The sequence below is a fragment of the Heterodontus francisci genome, chromosome 19 (genome assembly GCF_036365525.1).
Source record: "Heterodontus francisci isolate sHetFra1 chromosome 19, sHetFra1.hap1, whole genome shotgun sequence".
In the NCBI taxonomy this organism is placed as follows: domain Eukaryota; kingdom Metazoa; phylum Chordata; class Chondrichthyes; order Heterodontiformes; family Heterodontidae; genus Heterodontus; species Heterodontus francisci.
The window spans coordinates 88,532,858-88,556,610 of NC_090389.1; the positions used below are offsets into that span (position 1 = coordinate 88,532,858).

The 23,753-nt window shown below is 49.3% G+C and overlaps 1 protein-coding gene across 3 annotated transcripts in view; it reads right to left on the reverse strand.

Annotated features, from left to right (window-relative positions):
• Positions 1–23,753, reverse strand: part of LOC137380283 (solute carrier family 41 member 3-like) — a 72,912-nt gene that overhangs the window by 41,494 nt on the left and 7,665 nt on the right. For 2 of the 3 annotated variants that reach the window (XM_068052175.1, XM_068052174.1), the window contains exon 3: positions 18,053–18,160. In XM_068052175.1, the coding sequence (XP_067908276.1) occupies positions 18,053–18,160 (108 nt within the window). Of the gene's footprint in view, positions 1–18,052; positions 18,161–20,410; positions 20,998–23,753 lie in introns of those variants that run through there. The other variant, XM_068052176.1, reaches the window with a different exon arrangement.

The window sequence follows — 23,753 nt, forward strand, 5'->3', positions numbered from 1 at the left end:
CAGTGAAAAGAGCACGGAGGGCGGGGAGAGGCTTCAGTGAAAAGAGCACGGCGAGCGGAGAGAGGCTTCAGTGAAAAGAGCGGGGAGAGGCTTCAGTGAAAAGAGCACGGAGAGCAGAGAGAGGCTTCAGTGAAAAGAGCACGGAGAGCGGGGAGAGGCTTCAGTGAAAAGAGCCCGGAGAGCGGAGAGATGCTTCATTGAAAAGAGCACGGAGAGCGGGGAGAGGCTTCAGTGAAAAGAGCACAGAGCGTGGGAGAGGCTTTATTGAAAAGAACACGAGCGGGGAGAGGCTTCAGCGAAAAGAGCACGGAGGGTGGGGAGAGGCTTCAGTGAAAAGAGCACAGAGGGCGGGGAGAGGCTACCCTGTATCCTCTCCTCTATCCTATCCTATATCCTCTCCTCTATCCTATCCTGTAGCCTCTCCTCTATCCTCTCCTCTCCCCTATCCTCTCCCCTATCCTCTCCTCTATCCTCTCCTCTATCCTCTCCCTTTTCCTCTCCCCTATCCTCTCCTCTATCCTCTCCTCTCCTCTATCCTCTCCCCTATCATCTCCCCTATCTTCTCCCTTTTCCTCTCCCCTATCATCTCCCCTATCTTCTCCCTTTTCCTCTCCTCTATCCTACCCTGTTTCCTCTCCTCTATCCTTCCCTGTATCCTCTCCTCTATCCTCTCCCCTACCCTCTCCTCTATCCTATCCTCTATCCTCTCCTACCCTGTATCCTCTCCTCTATCCTATCCCCTATCCTACCCTGTATCCTCTCCTCTATCCTCTCCTCTACCCTCTCCTCTATCCTATCCTCTATCCTCTCCTACCCTGTATCCTCTCCTCTATCCTATCCCCTATCCTACCCTGTATCCTCTCCTCTATCCTCTCCTCTACCCTCTCCTCTATCCTATCCTCTATCCTCTCCTACCCTGTATCCTCTCCTCTATCCTATCCCCTATCCTACCCTGTATCCTCTCCCCTATCCTCTCCTACCCTGTATCCTCTCCTCTATCCTCTCCCCTATCCTACCCTGTATCCTCTCCTCTATCCTCTCCTCTATCCTCTCCCCTATCCTCTCCCCTATCCTCTCCCCTATCCTACCCTGTATCCTCTCCTCTATCCTCTCCCCTATCCTACCCTGTATCCTCTCCCCTAGCCTCTCCCCTATCCTCTCCCCTATCCTATCCTCTCCCCTATCCTCCCCTATCCTCTCCCCTATCCTCTCCCCTATCCTCTCCCCTATCCTCGCCTCTATCCTCTCCTCTGTCCTCTCCTCTGTCCTCTCCTCTGTCCTCTCCTCTGTCCTCTCCCCTGTCCTCTCCCCTGTCCTCCCCTATCCTCTCCCCTGTCCTCTCCCCTGTCCTCTCCCCTGTCCTCTCCCCTATCCTCTCCCCTATCCTCTCTTCTATCCTCTCTTCTATCCTCTCCTCTATCCTCTCCTCTATCCTCTCCCCTATCCTCTCCCCTATCCTCTCCTCTATCCACTCCTCTATCCTCTCCCCTGTCCTCTCCTCTATCCTCTCACCTACCTCTCCCCTAGCCTCTCCTCTCCCCTATCCTACCTTGTATCCTCTCCTCTATCCTATCCCCTATCCTATCCCCTATCCTCTCTATCCTCTCCCCTATCCTGTCTATCCTCTCCTCTATCCTCTCCCCTATCCTACCCTGTATCCTCTCCCCTATCCTCTCCCTTATCTTATCCTATCCTCTATCCTCTCCACTACCCTAGCCTCTCCTCTATCCTCTCCCCTATCCTCTCCTCTAGCCTCTCCCCTATCCTCTCCCCTAGCCTCTCCCCTATCCTACCTTGTATCCTCTCCTCTATCCTATCCCCTATCCTATCCCCTATCCTCTCTATCCTCTCCCCTATCCTGTCTATCCTCTCCTCTATCCTCTCCCCTATCCTACCCTGTATCCTCTCCCCTATCCTCTCCCTTATCTTATCCTATCCTCTATCCTCTCCACTACCCTAGCCTCTCCTCTATCCTCTCCCCTATCCTCTCCTCTAGCCTCTCCCCTATCCTCTCCTCTATCCTCTCCACTATCCTCTCCCCTATCCTCTCCTCTATCCTCTCCTCTCCTCTAGCCTCTCCCCTAGCCTCTCCCCTAGCCTCTCCTCTATCCTCTCCCCTATCCTCTCCTTTATCCTCTCCCCTAGCCTCTCCCCTATCCTCTCCCCTATCCTCTCCCCTATCCTCTCCCCTAGCCTCTCCCCTAGCCTCTCCCCTAGCCTCTCCTCTATCCTCTCCCCTATCCTCTCCTCTATCCTCTCCCCTAGCCTCTCCCCTATCCTCTCCCCTAGCCTCTCCTCTATCCTCTCCCCTATCCTCTCCCCTATCCTATCCTCTCCCCTATCCTCTCCTCTATCCTCTCCTCTATCCTCTCCCCTATCCTCTCCTCTATCCTCTCCCCTATCCTATCCTCTCCCCTATCCTATCCTCTCCCCTATCCTATCCTCTCCCCTATCCTCTATCCTCTCCCCTATCCTCTCCTCTATCCTCTCCTCTATCCTCTCCTCTATCCTCTCCCCTATCCTCTCCCCTAGCCTCTCCCTTATCCTCTCCCCTATCCTATCCTCTATCCTCTCCTTCCCTATCCTCTCCTCTATCCTCTCCCCTATCCTCTCCTCTATCCTATCCTCTATCCTCTCCTCTCCCCTATCCTCTCCTCTATCCTCTCCCTTATCCTCTCCTCTCCCCTATCCTCTCCTCTATCCTCTCCCCTATCCTCTCCCCTATCCTCTCCCCTATCCTCTCCCCTATCCTCTCCTCTATCCTCTCCTCTATCCTCTCCTCTATCCTCTCCCCTATCCTCTCCCCTATCCTCTCCCCTATCCTCTCCCCTATCCTCTCCTCTATCCTCTCCTCTATCCACTCCCCTATCCTCTCCTCTATCCTCCTCTATCCTCTCCCCTATCCTCTCCTCTCCCCTATCCTCTCCTCTATCCTCTCCTCTATCCTCTCCTCTATCCTCTCCTCTATCCTCTCCTCTATCCTCTCCCCTATCCTCTCCCCTATCCTCTCCTCTATCCTCTCCTCTATCCTCTCCCCTATCCTCTCCCCTATCCTCTCCTCTATCCTCTCCTCTATCCTCTCCCCTATCCTCTCCTCTATCCTCTCCTCTATCCTCTCCTCTATCCTCTCCCCTATCCTCTCCCCTATCCTCTCCCCTATCCTCTCCCCTATCCTCTCCTCTATCCTCTCCCCTATCCTCTCCTCTATCCTCTCCCCTATCCTCTCCTCTATCCTCTCCCCTATCCTCTCCTCTATCCTCTCCCCTATCCTCTCCTCTATCCTCTCCCCTATCCTCGCCTCTATCCTCTCCTCTATCCTCTCCTCTATCCTCTCCCCTATCCTCTCCCCTATCCTCTCCTCTATCCTCTCCCCTATCCTCTCCTCTATCCTCTCCCCTATCCTCTCCTCTATCCTCTCCCCTATCCTCTCCTCCATCCTCTCCTCTATCCTCTCCTCTATCCTCTCCTCTATCCTCTCCTCTATCCTCTCCTCTATCCTCTCCTCTATCCTCTCCTCTATCCTCTCCCCTATCCTCTCCCCTATCCTCTCCCCTATCCTCTCCTCTATCCTCTCCTCTATCCTCTCCCCTATCCTCTCCTCTATCCTCTCCTCTATCCTCTCCTCTATCCTCTCCCCTATCCTCTCCTCTATCCTCTCCCCTATCCTCTCCTCTATCCTCTCCCCTATCCTCTCCTCCATCCTCTCCTCTATCCTCTCCTCTATCCTCTCCTCTATCCTCTCCTCTATCCTCTCCTCTATCCTCTCCTCTATCCTCTCCTCTATCCTCTCCCCTATCCTCTCCCCTATCCTCTCCCCTATCCTCTCCTCTATCCTCTCCTCTATCCTCTCCCCTATCCTCTCCTCTATCCTCTCCTCTATCCTCTCCTCTATCCTCTCCTCTATCCTACCGGATCCTCTGTTCAGTGGAACGAGCCCGTTCAAAAAAATCAAATATGACATCACAGGCCAGCAGGTAGGTGATTGGTTGGAGAAGAAGCTACCTGTTTGGTGATTGTCTGGTAAGTGATTAAGGTCTATTCTAATCCTAACTTTTAAATTAGGAAATAAATTTGTAATCTTAATAAAATTTATTTTTAAAAAAGGAAAATTAAATAATTGAATAAAATAATTAAGTAGTTAATTAAAAAACATTAAGGATGGCAGGACAGGTGATGTGTCACAGCTGCAGCATGTGGGAACTCCTGGATGCCAGTGTGATCCAGGGCAAACACGTCTGCAGTAAGTGTTTGCGGCTCGAAGAGCTTCGGCTCAGAGTCATTGAACTGGAGGCCGAGCTGCAGACACTGCGACACATCAGGGAGGGGGAAGGTTACCTGGACATTTTGTACCAGGAGGAGGTCACACCCCTTCGGATAGGGTCTTCTGATTTGATCAGTGGTCAGGGATAGGAGAGTGTGGCTGCAGCTGAGGCAGGTAAAGGGACCCAGAGGGCAGGAGTGCAGGAGCCTCAGCCTTTGTGATTGTCCAACAGGTTTGAAGTTCTTTCAGCTTGTTGGATGAGAGTGGAGGCTGCAGGGTAGATGAGCAACCTGACCATGGCACCATGATACAGGAAGCCATTCAAGTGGAGGGAGAGAAAAGGAATGTAGTGGTAGTAGGGGACAGTATAGTGAGGGGGATTGACACTGTTCTCTGCAGCAAAGAGCAAGAGTCCAGATGGCTGTGTTGCCTGCCCGGTGCCAGGGTTCAGGACATCTGCTCAAGGCTGGAGAGGAACTTACAGTGGGAGGGGGAGGATCCAGTCGTCGTGGTCCATGTAGGTACCAATGACATAGGCAGGACAAAGAAAGAAGTTCTGCATAATCAGTATGAGGAACTAGGTGCCAAATTAAGAAGCAAAAGCGGTCACCCAGTCTGCGTTTGGTCTCCCCAATGTAGATGAGACCACACTGTGAGCAGCGAATACAGTATACTACATTGAAAGAAGTACAAGTAAATCGCTGCTTCACCTGAGAGGAGTGTTTGGGGCCTGGGATAATGAGGAGAGAGGAGGTAAATGGGCAGGTATTACACCTCCTGCGATTGCAGGGGAAGGTGCCATGGGACGGGGACGTGGTGGTGGGGGTAATGGAGGAGTGGACCAGGGTGTCGCGGAGGGAACGATCCCTTTGGAATGCTGACAGGGGAAGGGAGGGGAAGATGCGACTGGTAGTGGCATCACGCTGGAGGTGGCGGAAATGGCGGAGGATGATCCTTTGGATATGGAGGCTGGTGGGGTGAAAAGTGAGGACAAGGGGAACCCTGTCACGGTTCTGGGAGGGAGGGGAAGGGGTGAGGGTAGAGGTGCGGGGAATGGGCCGGACACGGTTGAGGGCCCTGTCAACCACAGTGGGGGGAAATCCTCGGTTGAGGAAAAAGGAGGTCATATCAGAAGCACCGTCATGGAAGGTAGCATCATCAGAGCAGATGCGTCGGAGACGGAGAAACTGGGAGAATGGAATGGAGTCCTTACAGGAGGTAGGTCAGAAGATTGGACAGAATTTGAAAAACAGCAAAGAATGACTAAAAAATTGATAAGGAAGGTAAAATTAGAGTACGGGAGAAAGCTAGCTAGAAATATAAAGACAGATAGTAAGAGTTTCTACAGTTATTTAGAAAAGAAAAGATTTAACAAAGTGAGTGTCGGTCCTATAGAAAGTGAGTCTGGGGAATTAATAATGGATAATAAGGAGATGGCAGATGAATTGAACAGATATTTTGCATCGGTCTTCACTATTGAGGATACAAGTAACATTCCAGTATTACCTGTAAGTCAGGAAATGGAAGGGAGGGAGGAACTCAAGAAAATTACAATCACCAGGGAAGTGGTACTGAGCAAATTGTTGGAGCTGCGGGCTGACAAGTCCCCGGGTCCTGATGGACTTCATCCTTGGGTGTTAAAAGAAGTGGCTAATGAGATAGTTGATGTGTTGGTTTTAATTTAACCTAGATTCAGGGAAGGTTCAATTAGATTGGAAAATAGCGAATGTAACTCCTTTATTCAAAAAGGGAGACAGAAAGCAGGAAACGACAGGCCAGTTAGCTTAACATCTGTCTTAGGGAAAATGTTATAAGCTATTATTAAAGACGTTATAGAAGGGCATTTAGAAAAATTCAAGGTAATCAGGCAGAGTCAACATGGTTTGTGAAAGGGAAATCATGTTTAACCAATTTATGGGAGTTCTTTGAGGGAATTACATGTGCTGTGGATAAAGGGGAACCGGTGGATGTACTGTACTTAGATTTCCAGAAGACATTTGATAAGGTGCCACATCAAACGTTATTGCAGAAAATAAAAGCTCATGGTGTAGGGGTAACATATTGGCATGGATAGAAGATTGGCTGGCTAACAGGAAACAGAGAGTAGGCATAAATGGGTCATTTTCTGGTTGGCAAAATGTAATGAGTGGTGTGCTGCAGGGATCTGTGCTGGAGCTTCAACTTTTTACAATTTATATAAATGACTTAGATGAAGGGAACAAAGGTATGGTTGCTAAATTTGCTGATGACACAAAGATAGGTAGGAAAGTAACTTATGAAGAGGACATAAGGGGGCTACAAAGGGATACAGATAGGTTAAGTGAGTGGACAAAGACCTGGCAAATGGAGTATAATGTGGGAAAGTGGGAAATTGTCCACTTTGGCAGGAAGAATAAAAATGCATATTATCTAAATGGTGAGAGATTGCAGAGCTCTGAGATGCAGAGGAATCTGGGTGTCCCAGTGCATGAATCGCCAAAGGTTAGTATGCAGGTAGAGCAAATAATTAGGAAAGCTAATAGAATGTTATTGTTTACTGCGAGGGAAATTGAATACAAAATTAGGGAGGTTATGCTTCAGCTATACAGGGCATTGGTGAGACCACATCTGGAGTACCGTGTACAGTACCGGTCTCCTTATTTAAGGAAGGATGTAAATGCGTTGGAGGCAGTACAGAGAAGGTTTACTAGACTAATACCTGGAATGGGCGCGATGTCTTATGAGGAAAGATTGGACAGGCTAGGCTTGTATCCGCTGGAGTTTAGAAGAGTAAGAGGCAACTTGATTGAAACATATAAGATCCTGAGGGGTCTTGACAGGGTGGATGTGGAAAGGATGTTTCCCCTTGTGGAAGAATCTAGAACTAGGGGTCACTGTTTAAAAATAGGGGTAGGGGGTGGCGTAGTGGTATTATCACTGGACTAGTAACCCAGAGTCCCAGGGTATTTCTCTGGGGACATGGCTTCGAATCCCACCACAGCAGAAGGTGGAATTTGAATTTAATTAATAAATCTGGAATTAAAAAGCTAGTCTAATGATGGCCATGAAACCATTGTCGATTGTTGTAAAAAACCCATCTGGTTCACTAATGTCCTTTAGGGAAGGAAATCTGGTGTCCTTACCTGGTCTGGCCTACATGTGACTCCAGACCCACAGCAATGTGGTTGACTCTAACATGCCCTCTGAAATGGCCTAGCAAGCCACTCAGTTGTATCTAACTGCTACGAAGTCAATAAAAAGGAATGAAACTGGACGGACAACCTGGCATCGACCGAGGCACCGGAAACGACAACAGCAAACCCAGCCCTGTCGACCCTGCAAAGTCCTCCTTACTAACATCTGGGGGCTTGTGCCAAAGTTGGGAGAGCTGTCCCACAGACTAGTCAAGCAACAGCCTGACATAGTCATACTCACGGAATCATACCTCACAGACATTGTCCCAGACACTGCCATCACCATCCCTGGGTATGTCCTGTCCAACCGGCAGGACAGACCCACCACAGGTGGTGGCACAGTGGTATACAGTCGAGAGGGAATTGCCCTGGGAGTCCTCAACATCGACTCCGGACCCCATGAAGTCTCATGGCATCAGGTCAAACATGGGCAAGGAAACCTCCTACTGATTACCACCTACCGCCCTCCCTCAGCTGATGACTCAGTCCTCCTCCATGTTGAACACCACTTGGAGGAAGCACTGAGGGTGGTAAGGGCATGAAATGTACTCTGGGTGGGGGACTTCAATGTCCATCACCAAGAGTGGCTCGGTAGCACCACTACTGGCCAAGTCCTAAAGGACATAGCTGCTAGACTGGGTCTGCGGCAGGTGCTGGGGGAACCAACACAAGGGAAAAACATACTTGACCTCGTCCTCACCAATCTGCCTGCCGCAGATGCTTCTGTCCATGACAGTATTGGTAGGAGTGACCACCGCACAGTCCTTCTAGAGACGAGGTCCCGCCTTCACATTGAGGATACCGTCCATCGTGTTGTGTGGCACTATTACCGTGCTAAATGGGGTAGATTTCGAACAGATCTAGCAATGCAAAACTGGGCATCCATGAGGCGCTGTGGGCCATCAGCAGCAGCAGAATTGTACTCAACCACAATCTGTAACCTCATGGCCTGGCATATTCCCCACTCTACCATTACCATCAAGCCAGGAGACCAACCCTGGTTCAATGAAGAGTGCAGGAGGGCATGCCAGGAGCAGCACCAGGCATACCTCAAAATGAGGTGTCAACCTGGTGAAGCTACAACCCAGGACTACTTGAATGCCAAACTGCGTAAGGAGCATGCGATAGACAGAGCTAAGCGATCCCATAACCAACGGATCAGATCTAAGCTCTGCAGTCCTGCCACATCCAGCCGTGAATGGTGGTGGACAATTAAACAACTAACTGGAGGAGGTGGCTCCACAAATATCCCCATCCTCAATGATGGGGGAGCCCAGCACATCAGTGTGAAAGATAAGGCTGTAGCATTTGCAACAATCTTCAGCCAGAAGTGCCGAGTTGATGATCCATCTCAGCCTCCTCCTGAAGTCCCCAGCATCACAGATGCCAGACTTCAGCCAATTCAATTCACTCCGCATGATATCAAGAAACGACTGAAGGCACTGGATACTGCAAAAGCTATAGGCCCTGACAATATTCCGGCAATAGTACTGAAGAACCTGTCGCGCCTCTAGCCAAGCTGTTCCAGTACAGCTACAACACTGGCATCTACCCTGCAATGTGGAAAATTGCCCAGGTATGTCCTGTACACAAAAAGCAGGACAAGTCCAACCCGGCCAATTACCGCCCCATCAGCCTACTCTCAATCATCAGTAAAGTGATGGAAGGTGTCATCAACATTGCCATCAAGCGGCACTTGCTTCGCAATAACCTGCTCAGTAACGCTCAGTTTGGGTTCCGCCAGGGCCACTCAGCTCCTGACCTCATCACAGCCTTGGTTCAAACATGGACAAAAGAACTGAACTCAAGAGGTGAGGTGAGAGTGACTGCCCTTGACATCAAGGCAGCATTTGACCGAGTATGGCATCAAGGAGCCCTAGCAAAACTGAGGTCAATGGGAATCAGGGGGAAAACCCTCCGCTGGCTGCAGTCATACCTAGCGCAAAGGAAGATGGTTGTGTTTGTTGGAGGTCAATCATCTGAGCTCCAGGACATCACTGCAGGAGTTCCTCAGGGTAGTGTCCTGGGCCTAACCATCTTTAGCTGCTTCATCAATGACCTTCCTTCAATCATAAGGTCAGAAGTGGGGATGTTCGCTGATGATTGCACAATGTTCAGCACCATTCGTGACTCCTCAGATACCGAAGCAGTCCATGTAGAAATGCAGCAAGACCTGGACAATATCCAGGCTTGGGCTGATAAGTAGCAAGTAACATTTGCACCACACAAGTGCCAGGCAATGACCATCTCCAACAAGAGAGAATCTAACCATCTCCCCTTGACATTCAACGGCATTACCATCGCTGAATCCCCCACTATCAACATCCTAGGGGCTACCATTGACCAGAAATTGAACTGTGAGTCGCCATATAAATACCATAGCTACAAGAGCAGATCAGAGGCTAAGAATCCTGAGGCGAGTAACTCACCTCCTGACTCCCCAAAGCCAGTCCACCATCTACAAGGCACAAGTCAGGAGTGTGATGGAATACTCTCTACTTGCCTGGATGGGTGCAGCTCCAACAACACTCAAGAAGCTCGACACCATCCAGGACAAAGCAGCCCGCTTGATTGGCACCCCATCTACAAACATTCACTCCCTCCACCACCGACGCACAGTAGCAGCAGTGTGTACCATCTACAAGATGCATTGCAGCAATGTACCAAGGCTCCTTAGACAGCACCTTCCAAACCCACGACCTCTACCAACTAGAAGGACAAGGGCAGCAGATGCATGGGAACACCACCACCTGCAAGTTCCCCTCCAAGCCACACACCATCCTGACTTGGAACTATATCGCCGTTCCTTCACTGTCGCTGGGTCAAAATCCTGGAACTCCCTTCCTAACAGCACTGTGGGTGTACCTACCCCAAATGGACTGCAGCGGTTCAAGAAGGCAGCTCACCACCACCTTCTCAGGGCAATTAGGGATGGGCAATAAATACTGGCATAGCCAATGACGCCCACATCCCATGAATGAATTTTTAAAAAAAATAAGGGGTCACCCATTTAAGACAGAGATGAGGAGAAATTTTTTCTCTCTGAGGGTCGTGAGTCTTTGGAATTCTCTTCCTCAAATGGCAGTGGAAACAGAGATTTTGAATAATTTTAAGGCAGAGGTAGATAGATTCTTGATAAGCAAGGGGTTGAAAGGTTATTGGGGGTAGGTGGAGTAATCAGATCAGCCCTGAACTTATTAAATGGCAGAGCAGGCTCGAGGGGCCGAGTGGCCTACTCCTGCTCCTAATTCCTATGTTCATATGTTCCTGGGTCTTACTACTGCTGCAGTTAAAGCCACAGCTTGTGCAGCTGTGCTGTCCATCAGGGTCCCTTCTCCTTCTCTGAGCGGGTGCGCCCTGATTAACCCTGCAGGCTTTCCCTGTAGTTTCCAACAGTCAGCTCGGAGATGACCTGCTTTATTTTTTTTATTTGTTTGTGGGATGTGGGTGTCGCTGGCTGGACCAGAATTTATTGCCCATCCCCAACTGCCTTGAACTGAGTGGTTTGCTAGGCCATTTCAAAGGGGATTTAAGAGTCAACCACATTGCTGTGGGTCTGGTGTCACATGTAGGCCAGACCAGGTAAGGACGGCAGATTTCCCTCCCTAAAGGACATTAGTGAACCAGATGGGTTTTTACAACAATCAGCAATGGTTTCATGGTCACCATTAAACTAGTATTTAGAGTCATAGAGTTATACAGCACAGAAATTTAATTTAATTTAAATTTAATTCCAGATTGAATTCACATGTCACCATCTGCCATGGTGGGATTCGAACCCAGGTCCCCAGAACATTAGCCAGGGTCTCTGGATTACTAGTCCAGTGACTACACCACTGCCTTCCTGCAATGGAAGATGCCTCAGCTCTCTCGCCTTGCATTCCTTCTGAAAGGTTCTTTCTTTCTCTCCTGTCTTTCTCTCTCTTTCTTCAAATTCAAGTTTCCCTTATCCAATTGTATCTTTGCTAACAGTACCCTGTCTGGGTCTGCTTCTAACCCTGTTCCTGCTTCTTCAGATTCAAGGGACAAATGGTTAGCCACTAGTCTTAGGAGTTCAGACTTCCTAGCCTTGTCACATACAGTGATCCCACACTGCTCCGGCGCCGGAGGAACCGGAAGCTGGTCGGCAGCGAGGACTCCTGGGTAGGTATTTTCCTTAAAGGTGCGGAGCTCCGTGGACTCGGCCTCATTTCCCGGCGGAGCAGCAGGAGAAGGTAGCGACTCTTCGTTGGGTGAGTGAAGGCATCAGGAGCTGTGTTTTAAAAGTAAGTACTTACTGTTTTACTTACTGTTTTCCTTGTCTTTGAGTTTCTTTTGGCGCCGGAGGAACCGGAAGCTGGTCGGCAGCGAGGACTCCTGGGTAGGTATTTTCCTTAAAGGTGCGGAGCTCCGTGGACTCGGCCTCATTTCCCGGCGGAGCAGCAGGAGAAGGTAGCGACTCTTCGTTGGGTGAGTGAAGGCATCAGGAGCTGTGTTTTAAAAGTAAGTACTTACTGTTTTACTTACTGTTTTCCTTGTCTTTGAGTTTCTTTTGGCGCCGGAGGAACCGGAAGCTGGTCGGCAGCGAGGACTCCTGGGTAGGTATTTTCCTTAAAGGTGCGGAGCTGAGTAAACCCGAGCCACTACACATGTAGTGTCTCCCACCCATCCTCCTCCTCTAACCTAATAATAAGACCCTTTTTACCCTCCTCCTCTAACCAAAAAGGACTGAGCAGGTAAGCTATTTACTGTTTTTGTTAATATCTATAGTTGTACTTAACTAAGGGGTAATTGAATAAAAGAAATGGCAGCCAGTGTAGTGTATTGCTCCTCCTGCAGAATGTTCGAGGTGAGGGGAACCTCCGGTGACCCTGCCGACTTCACCTGCTGGAAGTGCATCCGTCTCCAGCTCCTATCAGACCGTGTTAGGGAATTGGAGCTGGAGCTGGATGAACTGAGGATCATTCGGGAAGCTGAGGGGTTGATAGATAGAAGCTACACGGAGGTCGTTACTCCACAAATCAAAGGCAGCTGGGTAACAGTTAGAGGTGGGAAGAGGTCAGTGCAGGGATCTCCTGTGGTCGTTCCCCTCAACAACAAGTATACAGTTTTAGATACTGTTGGGGGGGACGGCCTATCGGGGGCAGGCTGCAGTGACCGGGCCTCTGGCACGGGGTCCTGCACTGTGGCTCAGAAGGGAAGGAGGGAGAATGGGAGAGCACTAGTCATCGGGGACTCGATGGTGAGGAGTACGGACAGGCGGTTCTGTGGGCGCAGGCGAGACGCACGGATGGTTTGTTGCCTCCCTGGTGCCAGGGTCCGTGATGTTTGTGATCGCGTCTTCAGGATCCTTAAAGGGGAGGGGGAGCAGCCAGAGGTCGTGGTGCACATTGGCACCAACGACGTAGGAAGGAAGGGTGGCACAGATGTTAGAAGTGAGTTTAGGGAGTTAGGCTGGAAGCTGAAAGCTCGGACGGACAGAGTTGTTATCTCTGGTTTGTTGCCGGCGCCACGTGATAGTGAGGCTAGGAATAGGGAGAGAGCACAGCTGAACACGTGGCTGCAGGAATGGTGTAGGAGGGAGGGCTTCCAGTTCTTGGATAATTGGACTGCATTCTGGGGAAGATGGGACCTGTTCAAACAGGACGGGCTGCATCTGAACCAGAGGGGCACCAATATCCTGGGAGGGAGGTTTGCTAGTACTGTTCGGGAGGGTTTAAACTAGTTTGGGAGGGGGATGGGAACCGGACTTGTAATCCAGGGACCAGTGGGTCCACTCAGAAAGACAAAGAGTGTAGTGAGGTATTGGGGAAGGTAGCACTGTCACAGAGGACAGATGGGCACGGAGAAGGGTTAAAGTGCGTATACTTCAACGCAAGAAGCATCAGGAATAAGGTGAGTGAATTGAAGGCGTGGATGGGCACTTGGGACTACGATGTTGTGGCCATCACTGAAACGTGGATAGGTGAGGGGGAGGAATGGTTTTTGGAGGTACCTGGTTATAGATGTTTTCATAAGATTAGGAATGGTGGTAAAAGAGGTGGGGGGGTGGCATTGTTAGTTAGAAATAGTGTAACAACTGCTGAAAGAATTTTCGAGGAGGATCTGCCGACTGAGGCACTGTGGGTTGAGGTCAGGAACAGGAAAGGAGCAGTCACCTTGATGGGAGTTTTCTATAGGCCCCCCAATAGCAGCAGGGAGGTGGAAGAGCAGATTGGGAAACAGATTTTGGAAAGGAGCAGAAGTCACAGGGTAGTAATTATGGGGGATTTCAACTTCCCAAATATTGATTGGCAACTCTTTAGATCGAATAGTTTGGATGGGGTAGTGTTTGTGCAGTATGTCCAGGAAGCTTTTCTGACTCAGTATGTAGACTGCCCGACCAGAGGGGAGGCAATATTGGATTTGGTACTAGGTAATGAACCAGGGCAAGTGATAGAGCTGTTGGTGGGCGAGCACTTTGGAGATAGTGATCACAATTCTGTAGCATTCACTGTGGTAATGGAGAGGGATAGGTATGTGCAACAGGGCAAGGTTTACAATTGGGGGAAGGGTAGATATGATGCTGTCAGGCAGGAACTGAGGAGCATAAGTTGGGAGCATATGCTGGCAGGGAAGGGCACGGTCGAAATGTGGAACTTTTTCAAGGAGCAGATAGTAGGGGCCATTGATAAGCATGTCCCTGTCAGACAGGGAAGGGATGGTCATGTGAGGGAACCGTGGTTGACAAGAGAGGTTGAGAGTCTTGTTAGGAAGAAGAAGGATGCGTATATAAAGTTGAGGAAAAAGGGCACAGGCATAGCTCTGGAGGGATACAAGATGGCCAGGAAGGATCTGAAGAAAGGGATTAGGAGAGCTAAGAGAGGGCATGAAAAATGCTTGGCGGGTAGGATAAAAGAAAACCCCAAGGCCTTTTACGCGTATGTCAGAAATATGAGGATGACCAGGGGGACCATAGGTCCGGTCAAGGACAATAGCGGGAGACTGTGTGTTGAGCCGGAAGAGATAAGTGAGGTTTTGAATGAGTACTTCTCTTCGGTATTTACGAATGAGAAGGGGTGTATTACTGAAGAGGACGGTGTGAAACAGACTGGTAAGCTCGAGGAAGTGCTCGTTAGGAGGGAAGATGTGTTGGGGTTTTTGAATAACTTGAAGATAGACAAGTCTCCCGGGCCTGACGGGGTATATCCAAGGATGTTATGGGAAGCAAGGGATGAAATTGCAGAGCCGCTGGCAATGATCTTTTCATCTTCTCTGCTGACGGGGGTGGTACCAGGTGATTGGAGGGTGGCAAATGTTGTGCCCCTGTTCAAGAAAGGGAATAGGAACAACCCTGGGAATTACAGGCCAGTTAGTCTTACTTCGGTGGTAGGCAAGTTGATGGAAAAGGTGCTGAGGGATAGGATTTCTGAGCATCTGGAAAGACACTGCTTGATTCGGGACAGTCAGCACGGTTTTGTGAGGGGTAGGTCTTGCCTCACAAGCCTGATTGAATTCTTTGAGCAGGTGACCAAGCAAGTGGATGAGGGTAAACCAGTGGATGTGGTGTACATGGATTTTAGTAAGGCATTTGATAAGGTCCCCCATGGTAGACTTATGGAGAAAGTCAGGAGGCATGGGATAGTGGGGAATGTGGCCAGTTGGATTAAGAATTGGCTAACTGATAGAAGGCAGAGAGTGGTCTTAGATGGTAAATACTCAGCCTGGAGCCCAGTTACCAGTGGCGTGCCGCAGGGATCAGTTCTGGGTCCTCTCCTGTTTGTGATTTTTATTAACGACTTGGATGAGGAAGTCGAAGGGTGGGTCAGTAAATTTGCAGATGATACAAAGGTTGGTGGAGTTGTAGATACCGAGGAGGGCTATTGTCGTCTGCAAAGGGACTTGGATAGGTTGCAGTGCTGGGCTGAAAAGTGGCAGATGGAGTTTAACCCTGAAAAGTGTGAGGTCGTCCATTTTGGAAGGACAAACACGAATGCAAAATACTGGGTTAACGGTAGGGTTCTTGGGCATGTGGAGGAGCAGAGAGACCTTGGGGTCTATGTGCATAGATCGTTGAAAGTTGCAACTCAAGTGGATAGGGCTGTGAAGAAGGCATATGGGGTGTTAGCGTTCATTAGCAGAGGGATTGAATTTAAGAGCCGTGAGGTGATGATGCAGCTGTACAGGACCTTGGTAAGGCCTCATTTGGAGTACTGTGTGCAGTTCTGGTCGCCTCATTTTAGGAAGGATGTGGAAGCCTTGGAGAGGGTGCAGAGGAGATTTACCAGGATGTTGCCTGGAATGGAGAATAAGTCTTACGAGGAAAGGCTGAACATTCTAGGCCTCTTCTCATTAGAAAGGAGAAGGATGAGGGGTGACATGATAGAGGTTTATAAGATGATCAGGGGAATAGATAGGGTAGACAGTCAGAAACTTTTTCCCCGGGTGGAGCAAAGCGTTACAAGGGGTCATAAATTTAAGGTGAAGGGTGGGAGATATAAGGGGGATGTCAGGGGAAGGTTCTTTACCCAGAGAGTGGTCGAGGCATGGAATGCCTTGCCCGGGGAAGTTGTTGAGTCAGAAACTTTAGGGACTTTCAAAAGGCTTTTGGATAGGTATATGGATAAAGGAGAATGATGGGGTATAGATTAAATTGTCCTTGACAGAGGACAAAGGATCGGCACAACATTGTGGGCCGAAGGGCCTGTTCTGTGCTGTATGTTCTATGTTCTATGTTCTATGTTCTATGCTCAGCCATTTTCCTCAATTCCTCCATAGACGGTGCCTTTAACTTATCCCAAGTTATCACAGATGCTGCCAGACCTGCTGAGTGATTCCAGCATTTCTTGTTTTTATTTCAGATTTCCAGCATCCGCAGTATTTTGCTTTTATTTACCCAAGTTATTTCACCCTGGCTTGGGGAGTTACTAGTTTCAGTCGCAGACATGTTAGTTTTCAAGCACACACAACCACAAGAAAACCTGTATTGAAATATTTTCTCTTTTTGATTGGGATCAATTTGACTTCCCACTTCCAATTTCTCTTTTGTCTGTGGGTCAAATCCCAGAAGATCCTCCAAATTTTATGTTACAACCAGGTGAGAAAGGGGTCGAGCGGTTCCCTCTCAGCCTTTTTCCTGGTTTGACCGTAACAGGGTTTAATTTTTAAAACACTGTGTTTTTAGCTTCCCCTCAGTGAATCCTTGTTCACTGTTCTCCAATTGTAATGGCAAAGAAATCAACCAGACAGGTTTTCTTACATTTAAACAAGAAAGATGGAAGCTTATTAACCTTAAAGCTCTAATTTGGTTAAAACTACTAACAATACACAACGCGACCACACCAGCTTGCATTCGTGATAAACACACACGCAGATAGAGACAGAAAAGGAGAAAGAATCAATGGGAAAGGTTTGAGGCAATAGCTGGAGTTCATTTACTGTCTTTTGAGTTTGATGTAAAGTCTTTGATTGCCGTCTTGTTGGGGCCCTGTGCACTTTCAAACTTGTTTCGATGGTTTTCTGTCTTGAGTCTTAGTTTCCTTCCAGGGGTCCCTGTCTTTGCGTGAGTGAGAGAGCGAGGGAGGGAGAGAGAGAGACCTTCCTTCTCTGCTGTCTTCAAATTGCAGTCTGATTCAAATTGGTCAGTGAACACAATTCAAAACCAAACCTGGGCCAGCAGGTTAGTCATGTGAACATTTTTTTTTAATCAAACTCTCCTGTGTTTTTGTGAATTCTCCATCTTAGCAGATACCCTCAGTGTGTGGGGTGTGTGGGGTGGGGGGGGGGGGGGTGGGTTGCGAATGGAATGCTGGCTTTTTACACATTCAGTGTCTGGTGATCAAAATCCATTTAGGTTAATTGGATCAGGGAGCAGTTCCATTGTCGTCTACAGGCAACTGTCTCATAGAATGCAAATGTTTCCAGCCACTGCTGTGATCTCTTTAAACAAGTCATCTTTTCAGGTGAGCAACAGTTTAAAATTAATGTTTCATATGATGAAATTAATATGCCTCATTCGTGGCAGCTGGGGTTTTCATGACAATATCCAAGACAGAGATCAAGAGATTTTTGAACACCAGAGGAATCAAGTGATATGGGGATAGGGCGGGATAGTGGAGTTGAGGTAGAAGATCGACCATGATCCTAATAAATGGCAGAGCAGGCTCGAGGGGCTGAATGACCAACTCCTATTTCTTGCCTTGAGAGTTTTTCTTCCATTTCCTTTGAACATTTTAGCTTTATTGGTTACAGAAATATCAGAGGTGGAGAAAGTCTATTCGACTGATGGTCAAGAATCATCCAATCAGGTAATGAAAAGAGTCAGCTGGCTTTCCAATTAGCTGAGTGGGTGGGGGCGTCGTGAGGATTGATGTGTTGGACAGATAATGGTGGGAGCATTGGGGAGGTGGGTGGGGGAGGGGGAGGGGGGGGGGCGGTCAGGTGATGAAAGCTCCTAGATACCGTCTGAACCAGAGTTAGTCAACACCAAACCAGGGATGAATTGGCAAGTCTATCCAATGTAGACACTTGGTGGATTAGTGACATTGACACACAGCAAAAACTACCTGCAATCGTCTTCTAAATCTTTTTTATATTATCATCAGGTCAAAAGAAACTCAAAACGTAGATCTCGCTCCCAGGTCAAGCGGGTGGTACTCACAGATGTTGACAGTCTGGAAGCAAGGGTCATTTCCAGGTTGCCTTTGAGACCGAGCAGTGCAGGAACCAGGATGAACACCTCTGTAATGGTCTGGAAGACTGGCCAGTACTGGAGAAACACAGAAGGACAAGAAAGTTTCAGTCACGAGGCACGAGAAGCATAAAGGCGTCGAAATGTCACAAGTAATTTGAGGTGAGTGATATGTGTAGCATTACAAAGCATTTACAGCAGAGAAACAGGCCATTCAGCCCAACTGATCCATGCTGGTGTTTATACTCCACACGAGTCATACAGCGAGTTTGGGAGGAACAAGTGACTTTGGGTCTATGGTTCCCAAAGCTCTCCACCACTGATGTAACAGGCGTGAGCAAATCAGGAATCTGACCTCAGTGTGTTTCAAAAACAACTTATTGGGTGAAATTCCTCTCCATAGCATTAGAAACAGGAGCTAGAGTGAGGAGGAATTCTGTAGCAATCCCCTGCATTAACCCACAAGGCATTGGTCAGTGAATGTGATAGCAGTGGGTTACCTGGCAGTCACCAAAGGCCCAGTGACCGAGACAACAACCTGCTTAAAAAACTGTTCCCTGTGCTGAAGGGTTCAAATCCAGGGGTCAGAGGTTAATAATGAGGAAAATTGGGAATGAGAAAGGAATTCAGCAGTTGGCTTTTTCTTCAAAGTGGTTCAAGTTGCCAGGAAACGATACTGAAGTGGACAGCACAACTGCGGTCGAGTGTTTCATGAGAGGTAGAGGGTTTAGGGATATGAGGAGAGGGTGGTAGTTGAAGTTGAGGGATGTGGGATGAGGGTGGGTGGGGTTGAGGGATATGGGATGAGGGAGGGTGGGTGAGGTTGAGGGATATGGGATGAGGGTGCGTTGGTGGGGGTTGAGGGATATGGGGAGAGGGTGGGTAGGTAGGGACTGAGGGATATGGGGAGAGGGGGTGGGTAGGGACTGAGGGATATGGGGAGAGGGTGGGTAGGTAGGGATTGAGGGATATGGGATGAGGGAGGGTGGGTGAGGTTGAGGGATATGGGGAGAAGGTGGGTGGGTAGGGACCGAGGGATATGGGGAAAGGGTGGGTAGGTAGGGATTGAGGGATATGGGATGAGGGTGGGTAGGTAGCGATTGAGGGATATGGGATGAGGGCGGGTGGGTGAGGTTGAGGGATATGGGATGGGGTGCGTTGGTGGGGGTTGAGGGATATGGGATGAGGGTGGGTAGGTAGGGATTGAGGGATATGGGATGAGGGTGGGTAGGTAGGGACTGAGGGATATGGGGAAAGGGTGGGTAGGTAGGGATTGAGGGATATGGGATGAGGGTGCGTAGGTGGGGGTTGAAGGATATGGGATGAGGGTGGGTAGGTAGGGACTGAGGGATATGGGGCGAGGGTGGGTAGGTAGGGATTGAGGGATATGGGATGAGGGAGGGTAGGTAGGGATTGAGGGATATGGGATGAGGGTGGGTAGGTACGGATTGAGGGATATGGGATGAGGGTGGGTAGGTAGGGATTGAGGGATATGAGGAGAGGGTGGGTGGGTTAGGTTATTGGGTCAATACTAGCACTCTCGACACTGAGTGAGAATGGGATTATAAAAATGGTAGCTGTTGCCATGGTGATGCATGGTAGGAATGTTTTGAGGGGGTGCCCTATACCCCATGCACTGGGGGATGGGAAGTTCCCTAGGCATCCACTACCCACTAGAACAGGACAGGGTGAGGCCCAACTGCAGCTTTCCACCCTGACCTCAAATATCATCACTAAAAAAAAGTTCTCATATTAATGTTTCTGGGATCTTGCTGTGTGTAAATCAATTGTCACATTTCCTACATTAAAACAGTGACTACACTGCAAAAGTACTTCATTGGCTCTAAAGTGCTTTGGGACGTCCTGGGACTGTGAAAGCGCTATAGAAATGTAAGTGCATTCTTTCATTGTTGTAAACTGATTAAAAACCAGTTCTACAATTGTGATAGGAACAGGAGGAGGCCATTCAGCCCCTCAAGTCCATTCCACCATTCAGTTAGATCATGGATGGTCTGTATCTTAACTCCATATTTTGTAACCCTTAATCCCCTTACCCAACAAAAGTCTATCCATCTCAGTTTTGACATTTTCAACTCACCCCCAGTATCCACAGATTTTCGGGAGACAGAGTTCCAGATTTCCACTCCCCTTTGTGTGAAGAAGTGCCTGACATCACCCCGAATAGCCTGGCTCTGACTTTAAGGTTCTGCCCCCTTGTTCTGGACTCCCCCCACCAGAGGAAATAGTTTCTCTCTATGGACCCCTAAAGGGAATACAAGCCAAGTCTATGCTGTCCCCATAATTTAACCCTTTAAGTAAGATACGCACTTGCACAATGTCCATGACCAATCCGGCTGCCACCATTCCAAATCCCGCCACCAGGAAGGGAATCAGCACCTGCGATGCGATGGTTAAACCACTCTCCGGCCGAAACCCGAACGGAAACTTTCTGAGTTTGCAGGTGAATTGGCGTAGCTTATTCCCAGAGAAGCAGAACTGCAGTTTGAGCTGGGTAACCCACATGGTCCTCCTAATTTTAACCATGTCTCACACCGTGCTAACCCATAAGTGGAATTGAGAGTGAACGGCGTATGATGAGAAAACTAGTCAAAGATTGTCGGCCAATGTCCAATGACTCTGGGTCTCTGTTCCAGCGTGAGTAGTTGAACACAGCACTCCAAAAACATGCGAGAGCAAAATCCAGTCTGCTCAAATCAGAGTTTGTTCAGAAACAGGACCTGGTAGAATTTGTCCCTTTATTGTGATGCAGTTCAGTAACTACTGCAGGAGCTTATCTCTGGAAAAACAGGACCTCAGTCTCCGAGAAATCATTCATTCCATCTTCAGGTCATCCCTGTCTCCTTGGGAGCGATGAGTCATAGAATCCGGGCAGTAACTGAATCCTTTTCTCTAACAGGCCAGTCTTAAACCTGTGAGACACACAGTGGCTGCTGAAGCACTGACTGGCTCTTCTCTTTGTCAAACCAAGCTGCACTTATTTTATTTATTTTTTGCTCATTCTTACAACGCTGCCACTTTATGACTCAAAGAATTCCATTACGCTCAAAGCTGGAGGCTCTGAAACAGATTAGCTTATCAGCTGTCATCACCCTGTGCTGAGGGCCAACACTCTCGATCCTGTTCTGCAGCATCATTGACTGGGCACTGTGTCAGCACAGGAACTGGGACACTGGAAAATAGGTTGGGACACAGGGGAGAGGGACTGAGACACTGGAGGAAGGGACCGGGACACTGGAGGGAGGGTCTGGGACACTGGAGGGAGGGTCTGGGACCGCGGGGGGAGGGACTGACACCCTGGAGGGAGGGACTGGGACACTGGAGGGAGGGACCGGGACACTGGAGGGAGGGACCGGGACACTGGAGGGAGGGACCGGGCAACTGGTGGGAGGGTCTGGAACACTGGAGGGAGGGACTGGGCAACTGGAGGGAGGGTCTGGGACACTGGAGGGAGGGTATGGGACCCTGGGGGGAGGGACTGAGACCCTAGAGGGAGGGACCGGGACACTGGAGGGAGGGACCGGGACACTGGAGGGAGGGACTGGGCAACTGGAGGGAGGGTCTGGGACCCTGGGGAGAGGGACTGAGACCCTGGAGGGAGGGACCGGGACACTGGAGGGAGTGACCGGGACACTGGAAGGAGTTACTGGGACATTGGAAGAAGTTACTGGGACACTGGAGGGAGGGACTGATACCCTGGAGGGAGGGACTGGGACACTGGAGGGAGTGACCGGGACACTGGAAGGAGTTACTGGGACACTGGAGGGAGGGACTGAGACCCTGGAGGGAGGAACTGGGACACTGGAGGGAATTACTGGGACACTGGAGAGAGTGACTGGGACCTTGGAGGGAGGGACTGCGACACAGGAGGGAGGGTCTGGTACAATATTCTGTTTCTATAGAGGTTTAGAACAGAATATCTAAGAGATGGACACTTACAGGAACAGGAGTTTATTTATATACGTCTGATAGCATTGGCGTCCACTTTCACTCTACAGGAGGTTCAATACAAGCTCTGTTACATCACTTCCTGTGATGACACACAGACTATTTACATATTCTGCCCAGTAAGAACCCTATTTTTTTTATTCATTCATGGGATGTGGGTGTCGCTGGCTAGGCCAGCATTTATTGCCCAACCATAATTTCCTTTGTGAAGGTGGTGGTGAGCTGCCTTCTTGAACCGCTGCAGTCCATCTGGTGTGGGTACACCCACAGTGCTGTTAGGAAGGGAGCTCCAGGATTTTCACCCAGCGACAGTGAAGGAACGGCGATATAGTTCCTAGTCAGGATGGTGTGTGACTCGGGGGGGAACTTGTAGGTGGTGGTGTTCCCATGCATCTGCTGCCCTTGTCCTTCTAGGGGGTAGAGGTCGCGGGTTTGGAAGGTGCTGTCGAAGGAGCCTTGGTTCATTGCTGCAGTGCATCTTGTAGATGGTACACACTGCTGCCACTGTGCGTTGGTGGTGGAGGGAGTGAATGTTTGTTGATGGGGTGCAAATCAAGTGGGCTGCTTTGTCCTGGATGGTGGAGCTTCTTGAGTGTTGTTGGAGCTGCACCCATCCAGGCAAGTGGAGAGTATTCCATCACACTCCTGACTTGTGCCTTGTAGATGGTGGACAGGCTTTGGGGAGTTAGGAGGTGAGTTACTCGCTGCAGGATTCCTAGTCTCTGACCTGCTCTTGTAGCCACGGTATTTACATGGCTACTCCAGTTCAGTTTCTGGTCAATGGTAGCCCCTAGGATGTTGATAGTGGGGGATTCAGCAATCATAATGCCATTGAATGTCAAGGGGAGATGGTTAGATTCTCTCTTGTTTGAGATAGTCATTGACTGGCACTTGTGTGGCGCAAATGTTACTTGCCACTTATCAGCCCAAGCCTGGATATTGTCCAGGTCTTGCTGCATTTCTACAATGATTGCTTCAGTATTTGAGGAGTTGCGAATGGTGCTGAACATTGTGCAATCATCAGCGAACATCCCCACTTCTGACCTTATGATTGAAGGAAGGTCATTGATGAAGCAGCTGAAGATGGTTGGGCTTAGGGCACTACCCCGAGGAACTCCTGCAGTGATGTCCTGGAGATCAGATGATTGACCTCCAACAACCACAGCCATCTTCCTTTGTACTAGGTATGTCTCCAATCAGTGGAGAGTTTTCCCCCTGATTCCCATTGGCTCCAGTTTTGCTAGGGCTCCTTGATGCCATACTCGGTCAAATGCTGCCTTGATGTCAAGGGCAGTCACTTTCACCTCACCTCTTGAGTTCAGCTCTTTTGTCCATGTTTGAACCAATGTTGTAATAAGGTCAGGAGCTGAGTGGCCCTGGCGGAACCCAAACTGGGCATCACTGAGCAGGTTGTTGCTAAGCAAGTGCCGCTTGATGGCAATGTTGGTGACACCTTCCATCACTTTACTGATGATTGAGAGTAGGCTGATGGGGCAGTAATTGGCCAGGTTGGACTTGTCCTGCTTTTTGTGTACGGGACATACCTGGACAATTTTCCACCTTGCCGGGTAGATGCTAGTATTGTAGCTGTACTGGAACAGCTTGGCTAGGGGCGCGGCAAGTTCTGGAGCACAGGTCTTCAGTACTATTGCCGGAATATTGTCAGGGCCCATAGCCTTTGCAGTATCTAGTGCATTCAGTCGTT